This window comes from Tiliqua scincoides, chromosome 8, assembly GCF_035046505.1.
Source record: "Tiliqua scincoides isolate rTilSci1 chromosome 8, rTilSci1.hap2, whole genome shotgun sequence".
Classification (NCBI taxonomy): Eukaryota; Metazoa; Chordata; class Lepidosauria; order Squamata; family Scincidae; genus Tiliqua; species Tiliqua scincoides.
Window position 1 is genome coordinate 24999467 of NC_089828.1, and position 14987 is coordinate 25014453.

The following is a 14987-nucleotide window of genomic DNA, read 5'->3' on the forward strand; positions in this document are numbered from 1 at the left end:
CCTGAAGCACCCTGTCGTCCACCACCTCCTTGTTAGCATCTCCTCTTCCTTCACCCATCTGGCCACCAGGGCCTCAAGAGGAATTTTATCAGGGGGTAGGAAGTTTCTTTTAGGGTAGGAGGTCTCTTTTGGGGTCCCTTCCCTTCTCCACTGGATCACAATTTCTACAAATTACGAGATATAAAACTAAGTAGGCGTATACAAAATATAAATACTAGTCTTCACACAATATATGCAAACATTTCCTGAAATCCCAGGAAATTTCCAGCTCCCCTCCTTTACTTATTTATTTATACAGGTATTTATATACCACCTTTCTTTGGTCATCAGTTTTCTCCTCAGACTTTAATCCAAGGCGGTTTACATAGGCAGGCTGTTCTAAACCCCCGTAGGGATTTTTACAATTGAATAGTTCTAGACTTTCATAGAACTCCTCATTCCAGCTGGATTCCTTCCCGGTCTGGCCTCTCTCTGGCCCTTTGCCTCCCACGCTCCACTTGACGGCAACTCCTCTCTGCCACCGAGGGTCAGCTCATCAGTATATCAGCGTGTCCTCAGTTCTCGGGTACTTCCGGTTGTTTCGAACTGGCAACCTCAGATCTTCAGGCATACAAGGCGGCAGCTCTCCCAACTGAGCCAGACCTCCTGCCTCCTCCTTTGGATCACAGACCCCCTTTTGACCCCAAGTCCAGGTATGATGTACACCTTGAATGTTCCTCACATGGGACCTGGTGAGAAAAGGTCCCAGGAAACTTTTTGGCCCCCTCCTTTGGCTTCTGGGCCTTTTTTTCAACCCCAGGCCCGGTTACAATTGACATCCTGCACCCACCTCTCATAGGTTCTGCTTGCCACTGAGCAATGCAGCCAGGTAGGCAAGGAGAGGCAGAGGGTGGTGGGCATAAACAGGATGGGAGGAGAGGAATCGTGGCCATGATGGAACAGCAGGTAAGAGGGTGGGATTGCAGCAGGATTGTCATGCTCTGCCTCTTCTTGCTAAGTGGCCAAAAAAGCTGAGGAGGCATCGTAGCTGTTTCAGCTCTCCTGAACCCCCCTGCTGCTGCCTGACCTACTCTAGTGGGGCATGTTGGAGTCACTGGTGTGCGTGCTCTGGTCATTTGCACTGGTGGTCCCACAGTGTATGACAGTGGCGTGCGTAGTGAGAAGTCTGCTGCTGTAGGCCCTCCACCCTGCTGCCAGTTTCCCCAGTTTCAGACCCATGGGGACTTATATTTCCCTGCTAGCCGTGCCCAGCATCTGGTATACTCAAAGCCTCTCCTTCTGCCTACTTAGGGTGCCTTCCCAACAGTGCCTGTTTTGTTTCCAAATTGCTTTCGTAATGAGAACACTTTCCCTAAGTTTGACCTCAATATACCTCCTAGTATTTTGCAACTAATAGCTGCTTATTAGCTGTGGTTGGTGCTTGACCAGAAAAACAACTGGGGAGGCAAAATTTCCCAGAAAAGCAAAATAACGTCTTGGCCCATGTCCTTCCTGCACATCTGACTGCTCAAAATCACTCTCAATCTCTGTGTGGCAGTGGAATGCCTTGAACTCACTAGTTAATGTCGAGGTAATGCTTTGTAGCAAAATTGTGTAAAACCCAAGAACTGTAAAACTGAGGGGTCAAGTGTTACCCTGCACATGCCTGATCTCGTCTGATCTTAGAAGCTAAGCAGGGTCAGGCCTGGTTAGTACTTGGATGGGAGACCGCCTGGGAATACCGGGTGCTGTAGGCTTATACCATAGTCTTTCGAGACTGAAGGTTGCCAACCAAGTATCTTTTTAAAAAAAAAAAATACTTGACCCCTCAGTGCTATAGTCCCCAGGCTTACAATCAAGAATTAAATCAATATATAAAGTATTTCCCAAAGTAGCTGGGTCAGATAGAACAAAAGCAACATTAAAATAGCATAAACACCTTTTTTTTTTTTTTTTTTTTTTTTTTTTTTTTTAGTGTTTAGAGTGCTTCATTTGTATTATCTTGCTAAAATTCTTCCAAAACCCTGCAAGGGAAGTATTCATATCCCCATACGGCAGCTGAGGCCAAGAGGGAACAGCTTGCATAAGGCTACCTCATGAGTTCAGGGGAGAGGTGAAATCTGAACCAGGGAACTGATGATTCACACCTCAGTTTCTTAATTGTTATACCACCAGCATTATAAACAAAGGAGAAGGAAGGTATAAAAGGCCTTCATCTGGCAGTGAAAAGACAGTGAGATTTGGCATCAGGTGAAACTCCCTGGGGATAATGGTTTATGGTTGGGGTTCCATAACTGAGAAGGCTCTTCCTCCAGTTGCGACCCACCTAACCCGTGAAGGCAAGGGGGCACCCAAAGAAGTGTTGCTATCAGGTGCTCAGTACCTAAGTGCCATCAGGGCCAGGATCCCATTGCAGGAGAACTGCAGGCCATAGGAAGCAAAGGAGATCAAGATGAAGTCTGTAGCCCAGACATGAAATCAAAGCCAATGACCAAGCTTAAATGGCAAATTAATGGCCAAGTCCATGTTCAAGTTAAAGGTCAAAGTAGAAAACATCAAGGTCAAGAAACTCACAAGGGAATGGGAAAAGAGTAAGTGGACAGGCTTTATGACTTCTCTTACCGCAAGTTGTCTGGACTGAAGAACTGAGAAAGAGCTTGGTGCTTCTTGGTGGGCAATGGCATGAATTGGCTCCCTTGGGTCACCTGACACCAAGGACGAGGAGGATTCTAGTCTGCAGTGCTTTGTGTCCTCTCTAGAGTTGACTCCAGTTCACTTCTCCGGTGGCACAAAAAGTACAAAATTTGGTGCCTGACCCAGAGCACTTCTAGCCTGAGACCCAGAAGAGAACCTGATCCAATCTCATGATTGGCGCTGGCAGCCAACGGATGGAGTACTTTGAATTTAATGTCCTGAAGAAAGGCACAAGGCAAAGGAGCTGGAGCTCAGCTTGGGATTGGCCACCTTTGGAGTCTATGTTTTGTCTGGGCATTCTGGTGCCTGAATTACTGGGAGGGGTACCTCTGTGAATGTTTGTGATAGCCCCTTTAGCCATTGTCTTAGAAGGCTACAGTGATTTGACTAAAATTGGAGGGAGTCAGGGGTTGGGGGTGTATGAATTTCTTGAAGGACACAAACATTTCAGGAAGGACACCCTATTTTTTCCTTCTATAATGTGGACATTTGCTGAGAGGGACAGGAGCTATAAGTCATCAAACAACGTCAGCATCAGCATCCAGGTGGGTGGATTCTATTTTTCTCTTTTTTCTAGGGTGCTGCTAAGTCTGTTCAGGCTTTTCACCTCCTCCCTTTTTTTGGTTTGTTCTGCTCTTGTGAGCTCATCCACATTCCATCAGTTTCCTTCCATCTCCTCCCCTCATTGTCTCCCTCCTGCTTTTCCTCTCTGCCAAGACTCATCTAGCCTTTCAATTCCCTCCCTATTCAATTCCCTCCCCAGCCTTTATATCAGCCATTTTCAACCATTGTGCTATGGCACACCAGTGTGCCGCAGGTGGTCTGCAGAAGTGCCGCGGGAGTTTGGGGGAGGATCATTTGTTAGTTGTGCCACTGGGGGATGAGAGCCCCTGCTGTCAATGTGGTGTGCCTTGTCAGCTGTCAATAAACTGGTGGTGTGCCTTGACAAATTTAGTGCCTTGTCAGTGTGCCATGAGATTAAATAAAGGTTAAAAATTGCTGCTCTATATATTATCCTTCCCCCGCTCCCAAATGTAATAATAATGATAATAATGTACTGTACTGTATCCTGCCCCACACTGTGGCCAACCAGATGCCCAAATATAGGGATGGCTGATGCTGTTGGGCTGCCTGAGACATTCCCATAGTGTCGCACTCTGGGCTGCCCCTACCACTGCCCTCCAAAACCCAGGCACCCTGGCTCCTTCCTGCACGTGGGATCTTTAAACAAAGCAGGAAATGCTGAACCTGGTGAAGGAAGGAGAAAGGGAGAAGGTAGGGGGCTAGATTGTTGGTGATGGAAACACAAGTCTTGCTCCTTCCTCTGAGTAGGCTCTTGTGCCTACTCAGCTCCCTATTTCCTGCATTAAAGAGCTAGGTGGAGGAAGGGAAAGGTCATGAGGCTGGCTCCATCAGCAGCAGGCTAGGGGGAGGTGTTGGTTGTTCATTTGCTTCTTCTTCCCATCTGCCTCCAATGCAAATGGTACCGTCCCATTGGGCTGTGCCCCAGTGGGAAGTCCACAAGCAAGGCCTGAAGGCAGCATCCACCCAGACAGAAATCTTTCCCGCATTCTGAACACATAGCTTGGATGCTTCTGCACCTGCATCACAGGGCTGTGTTCCTGTTTGTATATCTGGGGTGACAGCAGTGCCTCACTGTGGGCGTGTCTCTCGAGCAGGGATCCCCACAATCTTCAGCTGCTGTGGACACATCGCTCACTTTTGCTCTTCTGGTGGGCTGGAGCTGCTCAATCTGAGAAAAGAATGTATACATTTTGTACACAACAATATGAATTTTCAACATAGCAGAAAATATTTGCAGGTATGTTATGAATTTATTCATACATTAGAGGCAGGGCTGGCCTTAGGAGCTGTGGGGCCCAATTGGAAATGCTTGTGCGGGGCCCCCTCTAATTGTGCAGGACCCCCTCTACTAATTTTTTTAGCTCTTGAGCCAGACCAAGAAAAAAAAAAGTCTGATACTTCTGTGCAGGTGAATAGGGCTCCGGTACCATTAGTGATTGTGCAGAATAGGCACCTAGGAGGTCAGCTGGAGGGAGGGAGGGATCATGCGCTCAGCCCACAGTGCTCCCCGGCTCTCACATGTTGCTGCCCTGTCTGAGGCAGCCCACTCTGGAGCGAGACAGGTAGAAGATGGTGCTGGGAGATGTGAGGGCAGGACAAGAATGAGGTTCACATGCTGCTGTCTATATGGCACCAATTTCGGGCCAATTGGAAGCAGTGGTGGGCAGAAGGACAGTGTGGGGCCCCTACCATGTACGGGGCCCAATCGGGCCCAATTGCCCCAGTTGCCTAAAAGCCAGCCCTGATTAGAGGCAGGAGAAAATGGTTTTATTTTTTCAAGGATTTTGGTTTTTTTCTTCTAAACACAGAAATGCAGAAAGTGGTATTATGTGTTCTTATTCAAAATTCACAATTATAAATTATAATCACTTTAAAAGGGTAGGTGATTTACAGCTCCGTTCTATGCATGTCTACTCAGAAGGGCATCCCATTATAGACAATGGGACTTATTCCCAGGAAAGTGTGGATAGGATTGCAGCCATCATGTCAGCAGATGGAGCCACAGTCATTACCCATGCACCCACCCCCCATTAAATACTAAATGAAAACCCAATAAAATGGTTTGTTTATTTATTGCAAACTTTGGGTTCTTGGTTTTTTTTGTTTTCATTTGACAAGAAGGAGAAGCGCCGGAAGCGGCGTGATGTCTTTTCATTCCATTACTGCCGTTTTCAGCCACCTCCAGTCATAAGTACTAAAAGCTTTTTTGCCCCCCCTAAAGTGAAAACTGAGATTCTCAGGAAGTAGGTATCCAGTTCAACATTTCAGGTTTGGGCATGCACAATAGCTGTGATCTTATCGTGAGCATTTACATAGCAAGCCCCTCTCGTGTCTTATCCACCTTCGAATAGGCTGGAATTCCAACTGGTGGATCTACCAGAAATTCTGCATGTTTAAAAGGTCATCAAAGGGAGAAAGAGCCCAAGGCAGCTTCCTTGTTGGAATTTTCCGCATTGTCCCTTTCTCATTTTTCTGTGGATTGCAACACCCCTGAAGTGAGCTGCTCTAGTTGGCACCCAAGCCTCTTTCGGCTCCTCCCTGCCTGGATTGCACCTGACAATTCATCGGAGCTCAGGTTACAGTTGCAGGTGGCAGTGATATGAGGAAAGACAGAGCACCTGCTGCTGCTACGGAGATGTTGACTCTAACATGAGCCTCTGAATCTGTTCAGAGCTTATCAGCCTGCAAATAGCCATCAGGCATCAAGAAACAAGTGGTAACGGTTCTTCTACCCTCTTAGCAAAATGATGTATTTTGGGGTAAGGAGGCTCTTCAGTCAGATCCCACGACTGCTGGTGGTGGGGAGCTTGATGCTGTTTGCCACAGTGGTCCTGAAATATGCCAGCTGGGAATGTGAGCTCAAAGACCTGGGCAAAGACACCACAGACCCCAGGAGTAAGCATTGCAAGGATCAGCTCTACCAGTCTGTGAGACTCGCTCCCCGAGCTGACATCAACTGCTCTCGGATCAGCAGAGGGGACATCACAGCTGTCCAAGAGGCTCTGTTGAGCCGCTTGCTACTTAAAAACAAGAGACAACCCTTTGGGGAAGAATTCTACCTGAACATGACCAAGGACTGTGGATTCTTCAAAGCAAGCAGGAGATATATTGAGTTCCCACTGAGTAAAGATGAAGAAGATTTCCCCATTGCTTACTCCATGGTGGTCCATGAAAAGATTGAGATGTTTGAAAGACTGTTACGGGCTATCTATGCCCCCCAAAATGTGTACTGTGTGCATGTAGACCAGAAGGCTTCAGAACCTTTCAAAAAGGCCATTCAGGCCATTGTCTCCTGCTTTGAGAATGTCTTTGTGACCACTAAACTGGAGAGTGTGGTATATGCCTCTTGGTCCAGGGTTCAAGCTGATCTGAACTGCATGGAGGACCTTCTTAAGAGCAAGATACGTTGGAGATACCTTATTAATACTTGTGGGACTGACTTTCCTATCAAGACCAATGCAGAGATTGTCCAAGCCCTGAAACTTTTGAATGGGAAAAATAATTTGGAATCGGAGAGGCCATCTTCGGGAAAAATGAATCGTTGGAAATATCACCATGAAGTGACGAATTCTGTGATCAAAACCAGCACAGAAAAGAGCTCCCCACCACAAAGTTCCCCCATGTTCACTGGTAATGCATACTTTGTTGTGACAAGGGAGTTTGTGCAGCACCTCTTCGAAGATCCAGTGGTGCAGCAATTCCTAGAGTGGTCCAAAGACACTTACAGTCCAGATGAACATATCTGGGCTACCTTGTATCGGATGCCTGGGGTACCAGGCTCAGTTCCTTTTAATGATAAATTTGACCTCACAGACATGAATGCCATTCCAAGGTTGGTGAAGTGGGCCTACAGTGAAGGAGATATCACAAAGGGAGCCCCTTACGCTCCTTGTACAGGGATGTCCCAGCGGGCAGTGTGTGTCTATGGAACGGGTGATCTCAACTGGATGATCGGTCAACATCATCTCTTGGCCAACAAGTTTGACCCAAGGGTTGATGACTATGCCATACAATGCTTGGAAGAGTACCTGCGTCATAAAGCTATCTATGGGAAGGAACTGTGAAATTATGCCTGCATGGATCCTGAATGAAAGACTCAATTGAAAGACTGTCATTTAGAACAGAGTGCAATCACAGGGCATTAATATTTCCAAAGCACCTAACAGGAAGCCAGATCTCCCTTATGGACATAGCCACAAACTTGTAAACTTTACAAATCCAGTGGACGCTGCAAAGGCTAAGGGAGAAAGCATTTTTTCCTGGGGTGGAGGAAGGAAAGTGATATTGCTATGCGGTGCTATGCACCGCCTTCATCGTATCTCATCAGCTCCTTTGGAAAAGGTATGTGAAGGAAGAAGGAAGTCATTCGTCACTTGCTTGGTCTCTGTTTCATTTATGTGCTGTGTTGTATATGTGTTGTTGTAACTGCACATTGAGCATGTATGATCTAAGACGGGAAGGGTTTAGTAGATAGAATCTAGCAGGCTCATGCGGTTACACTGGGTTCTTTGTTGTATATTCATTCATGACCCAAGCTGCTTCACCCTCCCCACTTGAGTGAATTGCTTATTTGCTCAGTGCTGGTGCTCTCACAGCTTCCTGGAGTGGTTAAAACATTTCAGCCACATGTTTATTGTCACGATCCATCTCCTTGACACCAAGGAGAGCAACAAAAGGAGGTGACATTGTAATCAGGGTGGTGTCACACACTGGCTGAGGGCCCACACCCATCGGAAGCCCGTCTAGCCAGGCTGACCTCCTGAGTTCCCCTGTAGTGGGGCCAGTGGACACACCAATGTGCCATAAGGGGGCAAGTAGAGAGGCCCCACTGCAGGGTTCTGTCCCAGGCCCTCCAACCTGGCACCCACATCATTTGTAGCATCAGCTGGGCAATGGTTGCAATGTTGTGCTTTTGATTTAAAATGACTCTCAAACTACGTTTACATTATTGTTTCCTTGTACCCTTGCTAAGTCTTGTTTTGCATTGTGGGGTAGTGATAATGCTGTACCCTGCTAACCGGGCAAGAGGCACTTTTTAAAAAGTGATACTCCTCTTATATTTAGCAAGGGAAGAGTAAATGTCCCTTTTCACCCCAGCACAGTGTCTTTTCTAGTGGCTGTTTGCTGGTGTTTCTTGTGCATCTCTTTAGATTGTGAGCCCTTTTGGGACAGGGTTACATTTCGTTATTTGATTTTTCTCTGTAAAAGTCTCTTGTGAACTTTTTGTCGTTGAAAAGTGCTATATAAATACATTATTATTATTATTATTATTATTATTATTATTATTATTATTATTACCACCTTGCACATGCCTGATCTTGTCGGATCTCGGAAGCTAAGCAGGGTCAGGCCTGGTTAGTACTTGGATGGGAGACCACCTGGGAATACCGGGTGCTGTAGGCTTATACCATAGGCTTTCAAGACTGAAGGTTGCCAACCAACCAACCAACCAGATATTATTATTATTATTATTATTATTATTATTATTATTATTATTATTATTATTATTATTATTATTATTATTATTAATACTCTAGCAATAGAACACTCGTTCTGCATGCAGAAGGTCCCTGGCTGCATCTCCAGGGCTGGGAAAGAACCCCATTTGAAATCCCAAAAAGCCACTGCCCCTCCCCAGAGATCATACTGAGTGAGATGGAGCAATGATATGATTCAGCGTCTTGAGTTCACTGAACATTCTCAATTGGAGGGCAGAGCTGGGGAAAAAATGTAGAGACCTATGTTGCATCAGGACTGTAGCTAGGATGGGGCCAGTGGGCGCATTGCCCTACTCCCCAGTGCAGTGCCCTGCTTCATCCCACCTCAGATGGCTTGGGAAAACTGGCTTTCAGAACCGGCTTTAAGCCAATTAGAACAACTGCTCCCCTTGGGCCCCATGTCTAAGGGCCTCCCGTGCTAGGGTTAAAAATTAATATTTTTACTAAATAATTTCACAGTCACTAAAACAAGTGGTTTTGTAACTATTTATGTTTCAGAGATAATCTACACATTTTTTAATTTTCTTGTGGGCTTACATGGTTGCAATTTTATATTAAAATGTGCTGAGATCCCTTTGGTCCATTAACTCACCTGCGCTTTTTAAGTGGACACCTTGATTGCTTTCCATTCTAGCATAAAGATATAAAGTCTATATAGGCGTGTCCCTGTATCCGCAGGGTCTCCATTATGTGAAACCGCAGACACAGGCGAATGCTTGCGCCCCCCCCCCCCACAACAGAGGGGAGCTCTGTTCCCCTCGCCTCTGGAGGGTTGTCTGAGCCCAGCAGCGGACATTTGTCCATGGCCTCTGCTGGGCTCAGACTGAGCTCGACAAAAGAACTTCCGTTTCACCAAGATACCAGAAGTGACTTTTTAATGCTTTATAAGGAGGGAGCACATGGGGGGGTGGGGTGGACCCAATCCTTGGATAACTGAATCTGTGAACATGATATCTGTGGATACAGAGCCCCCCATAATACATTTTATTTATATCTCTAAGATTCTATAGCCCTTGGCTATGAACCTGGGCCCTGCAAAAAATGTTTCCTATTGGGCCCCACAGCACCTAAGAATGGCCATTTTTAATTTATGACACATCAGCCTCCATTTAAAGAACAAGAGCTTGCTTATGGGCAGGAATAAGAACAACTGAAGTTAAAGAAATATTGCAGATGCTCCCTTCCAAAGAATAGTCGTGCTCCATGGCTCAGGGTGGAAGCAGAATTCCAGTAATGGAATAAAAACATATGGCAGGCTCCAATTCTCTGGGCACCCAGGCTTGGTTCAAGAGTTGCTCCACTTGCCCCATTAATTTTTAACTATTTAAGTCTAGGTTTGTTCTGAGACAGCTACTTATTGGCCCACTGAAGAGGTCTGATGCTACAGCCACTTAGACTGCCAACAAAAGAGCCCTGCTGAATCAGGCCAAAGGCCCATCTAGTCCAGGTTTCTCTGTCTCATAGTGGCCCATCAGATGTCTCAAGAAGCACACGAGACCACAAGACCCCTGCATCCTGGTGCCACTCCCTTGTACCTGGCATTCAGAGATAGCCTGAAACCAGGAGGTTGCCTATACCCATCATGGCTTGCAACTTGGTGGAGGTAAAAGGTTGGTGCACCCATCTCCTGGCAAACTCATCACACCTCTGTCACCAGTGAGCTTCCCTTACAGGGCAGCATATCAGCGGCCATTGATGCTTCTTCTGCTCCTCGGCTTTTCAAACAAGGAACAGTCAGCACTGAAAGAAGCATGGAAGACAGCAGAGTGGTAGGTTCGAGTGTCTTTGCTCTAGCACAGGGCTTTCCTCTCTTTCATAATTCCGTCTACTTAATTCCCTGTCCTTTGCCACTTGAAAAGTAAGGAAACAGGAAGCGAAAGGTAAGTGGTAGTATTTGTAAGACATGGACTGGGACTACAGGGCTGGGGGACGGACAGCAAGACACTCTCTCTGCTGTAGAACTGGAGGAAGGGAAGAGTAGTGTGCTCTGGCTGCAGTGGCAATGCCTTACCTCCCTGCCACAGGTGCTGGGGTGGGAGCCTGGGCCAGCCCTGCTGATTTCCTATTCATGTATATGGAGACCCACCTACAAATGTGATCGTCCCACCCAGCAAGGAAAGGTGGCTACAGCCCCCTGCATTGCATGCCATTCCTGGCCTGGAACATAGTTTGATTACAGAACAGGTAGGTCTATACTACAAACATATAGCTGTTTAATATCAGTTTAACAGTAACAGATGCCAAGACCAGGACATGTAGTTGATGTAGATGCTCTTTGAGATCCTTTGCCCTCCTCACAGAAGAGCTGTCACCCGATTAAAGAAATCTTACCCAGTTCATCAGATGAGCATCCATTGATTAATCCATCAATTAACCTAGCAAAATAATAATAATAAAGTGCATGAACAAAGCAAGAGTACTGAAGAAAGAAAAGATTTACTTTGGGTTTTTTTGCGGATGTAAGAATCTATCTGTCTACATAAATTGCCCCCTGTTTAATCAGTTAAATTGCCCCTGTTTAATCAGTGGCAACTTTTTAATTGATTACAAGTGTTTCAAATCAATGCATGTAACTGAGGAATGAATTAAATGTTGCAGACATTGTTCCCAGAGTTTTGTAGGGAGATGATGCAACTACTAAGCCAGCTCGAGTCTGTAGTATAGGTATGCCCACAGAACTCACAAGACCAGCAGCCCAATCCTACCAGAACACCCACACGGTGATGCAGTGGTGCCGGCATGGCCTCTGCTGCATTTGGTGGGGAAATTTTGGCCACTGGAGGTTTCCTTGGGTATCCCTGCCAGCAATATCACTGGTACAAGCCTGTGATGACCTGCGCAGGCCCAGGAAGGAGGTCTGGATTTGGTCAGCACTGCAGCTAAACCTGCTCCCTCCCAGGTCTGATCAACCCATCTCCCACCCCATCACCTCCCCTTTCTGCCCACTCACCACCCCATTCCACCCCATGTGCCAGGCTTACCTGCTCCGGTGGACTTCCCGACATCCACCAGTGCACACAGGAAGGCTCTGCCCTTTCCACTGGTGCTTTGCGGAAGCCTCTACTGTTCGTTCCACTGGCACTAGTTGTTGATAAGATCAGGCCATCGGTGTTATTGCTTGACTTCAGTGAACTATTATTTTCTCATCTCCGTGCATCCATCAGTGTATTTGTTTGAGCTATAACACATCATGAAAAGATGTGTTTTTTTCAAAAAAGGCTGATATACTGTACCTACATGTTCATATATATATAACTGCTGTTGTCTCTAATTTTGTGATATTCCCTATACCATTATTTTTTCCTTGTTTTCTAAATTGGAAACTGGTAAAACTCATGTGATGCAGAATAAAATTAAGCAACATTTGAGGTTTCCTTCCCTTTTTTTGCTTTGCAGTTACACTTAGGACCATGTTAGACAGGCCTGTAAACTCTTGACCTGATGGGCTTTTCACAAAATAAACCAAACAAAAAAAGCTTTGGAGGGGAGCACATGAAACAGAGCACTACTGAATTTGGGAATTGGGCCTCCCAGCTGCCCCAATGCAGTTCCACTCAGTTTGGCAGGTCCCACTCGCCACAGTATTAAAAAAAAAAAAAGAATAAAACTCCACTGGCCCATCTTACAAGCCCATCTAACTTGTCCCTTACTAATACCATAAAGTTAGAAGCATTATCTGATGGATGACCCATCCCCACGTGATTTCGATGTTCTTGTGAATCAGAGGAGAACGGAGCAGAGTAGGAAGTGTGAAGAAGAGACAAAAAGTGGGCTAGCACATCAGAGATGCTCTAGGCCACCACTCTCTTCTCCTCCATACTTCCTCCTCCTCTCCATTTTCCTCTTTCTTTTTGAATTCAAGGAGTGGGGGGAGCAGCAGAGGGAGGCAGTGGGCATCCCTGCTAATCTGCTACCTAAAGTGACTGCCAGAGTCAGCCCCATGAACCCCTGTCTGAACTGAAGTTTCTATTTTTTGAGAACATTTCATATTTAACCTCTGCAGTTTAACTGGCAATGTAGTCTGAATTGTTGGATCCGTGAGATATTAGCTGGTTAGGGTCTTTTTCATCACATGAGACCACAGTGCAGCTTCCCTCTGACTCAAATGCTTCATTGTCCTGAATGATTCATCTTAGATTTTGTATTGATATCAATCCACTACCTAGGAGATAACCCAACTCAGTTGTTCCATACCCCAAGTAAACAATAATACTTAACATTGTAAAAATCACTGTGCATACTATGTCAATATTATCATTCTCATCCTACAGATGGGAGACTGAGGGAGAGAAGAGGTTGCCTAAGGCCACTGAGGGTGCAATCCAAACCCGCACTGGAGCAGGCAAGCCAGGAGGCTTGCACTGCTTCCAATGCGGGTTTGCAGTGAGCAGCGGCTCAGCCACGGGCAAGGGGAGCTCTTCCCCTTACCCATGGGTAAGGGCTGAGCGCCCCTATGGGTCTCCTCGGACCTGCGCCACCTCCAGAGGTGGCGCAAGTCCGAGGCAAGCAGAGCGGCTTGAAGCCGCTCCGCTCGCCCCAGGGACGGGGGCTGGGATCCAGCATAACTGCCGGGTCCCAGCCCCGCTCCCGGCTCCCCACGCACCCGTCCCTGGGGCCGCCCTCCCCTGCCCTCCCCCCGCCCAGTAACGCCCCCTCCTGCCCCCTCTCCACAGCCCCCCATGCCTACCTTTGCCGCTTGTGTCAGTGTGCTCGTGCCAACACAAGCGGCAGCGCAGGAACTGCAGCGGAGGCTTCTGCCTCCATCTGCGTGTCAGTGCATCTGAATGCACCAACACGGCTCCCGCTCCAGGGCCACCTATGCTGGCATAACTGCCATTTAGGATTGCACCCTGAGTCAGTTCGTGGCGGAGGTGAGATTAAAGCAAGGGGCATTCTGAGATGTAGCTCAGTCTTGGGCCAGTTTGCTACGCTAGTTTACAAGTGGACATAAGAACATAAGAAAAGCCCCATTGGATCAGGCCCATCTAGTCCAAAGGCCCATCTAGTCCAGCTTCCTGTATCTCACACTGGCCCACCAGATGCCTCAGGGAGAACACCACAAGATACCAGAATCCTGTTAAAATCCCCTTACGTCTTGCATTCTGAGATAGCCTGCTTCTACAATCAGGAGGCTGCATATACCCATCATGGCTTGTAAACTGTGATGGACTTCTGGAAATCGGTCCAATCCCTTTTTAAAGGCATCTAGTCCAGGTGCCATCATCACATCCTGTGGCAAGGAGTTCCACAGATTAATATGGAAGCCAAATGGCAGAGATACTGTGTCAGAAGAACTGAAGACCATTAGAAGTGCTCTGCTGGATCAGGCTCAAGGCCCATCTAGTCCAACATCCTGATTCCCACAAGGGGCCTCCAACTCCCCTAGGTCGCCCATAAACACAATATGCCATTCTGCCATTTCTCCCCTGACACTGCTGTTCAGAGGCATGCTGTCACTGATCCTGCAGACCTGATACAAACACCACCTCCAGGTTTGAGGGACAAGGTGAGTTCCGGTGGATTCCCTTTTCTCACTTTGGAAGGGAATGCTACATGAGGCATCCTGGGGAGAGGGGGAACAGGCTGGGTCACATTACCAGGTTGGAGGCATCAATGACCTTGAGACTTCTGAGGTGGAACCTCGCTATATTAGAAGAAGTGTCAATCCTTGGAAGATGAGTGGTTGGGGGAAATCTGGTATCGGGGTGGAGCACAACAATTCAGGAGCGTGGTCTAGCTGAAACCCCTAATTAACCTGAAATTAGCCTTTGCTGCCTGTCCACCTGAGGGGGAAAAATGTTAAAAGCTGGAAAAACAGGGTTATTTTGGGCCACGACTGCCAGCTAACTCCCTGTTATAGCTTCTGTTTGACCACTAAGAGCACAATCCTAACCAACTTTCCAGCAATGAGGTAAGGGCAATGCAGCTCCAATGGGTTGTGGGGTTTCTTCCATATCCGATGCAACTGCAGCGCAGTCCTGATATAAGGGGACAAGCTTTCCCTTAATTTGGGGAGACCTCCATGACTGCCACCCAACAGCAGGATGCAGCACATGCCCCATTGCCACACCTATGTCAGTGCTGGAAAGTTGGTTGGGGCCTAAGGGCCTGATCCCGTCCGGCTTTCCAGCACTGATGCCGCTGTGCTTATAGGGTGTGTGCTGCATCCTATAGTGGGAGAGCAGTCGCGGAGGCCACCTCAAGGTGTGGGAATGTTTGTTCCCTTACCTC

The 14987-nt window shown here is 47.1% G+C and overlaps 1 protein-coding gene and 2 pseudogenes across 1 annotated transcript; all 3 read left to right on the forward strand.

Annotated features, from left to right (window-relative positions):
* The first annotated feature begins 1622 nt into the window (after positions 1–1622).
* On the forward strand, positions 1623–1736 carry LOC136659708 (5S ribosomal RNA; annotated as a pseudogene).
* A 4269-nt stretch (positions 1737–6005) lies between these two features.
* Positions 6006–7322, forward strand: GCNT3 (glucosaminyl (N-acetyl) transferase 3, mucin type). Its single transcript, XM_066636267.1, has one exon. The coding sequence runs from the start codon at positions 6006–6008 to the stop codon at positions 7320–7322; it is 1317 nt and encodes a 438-aa protein (XP_066492364.1).
* A 1220-nt stretch (positions 7323–8542) lies between these two features.
* LOC136659848 (5S ribosomal RNA) lies at positions 8543–8661 on the forward strand (annotated as a pseudogene).
* The last annotated feature ends 6326 nt before the right edge of the window (positions 8662–14987 follow it).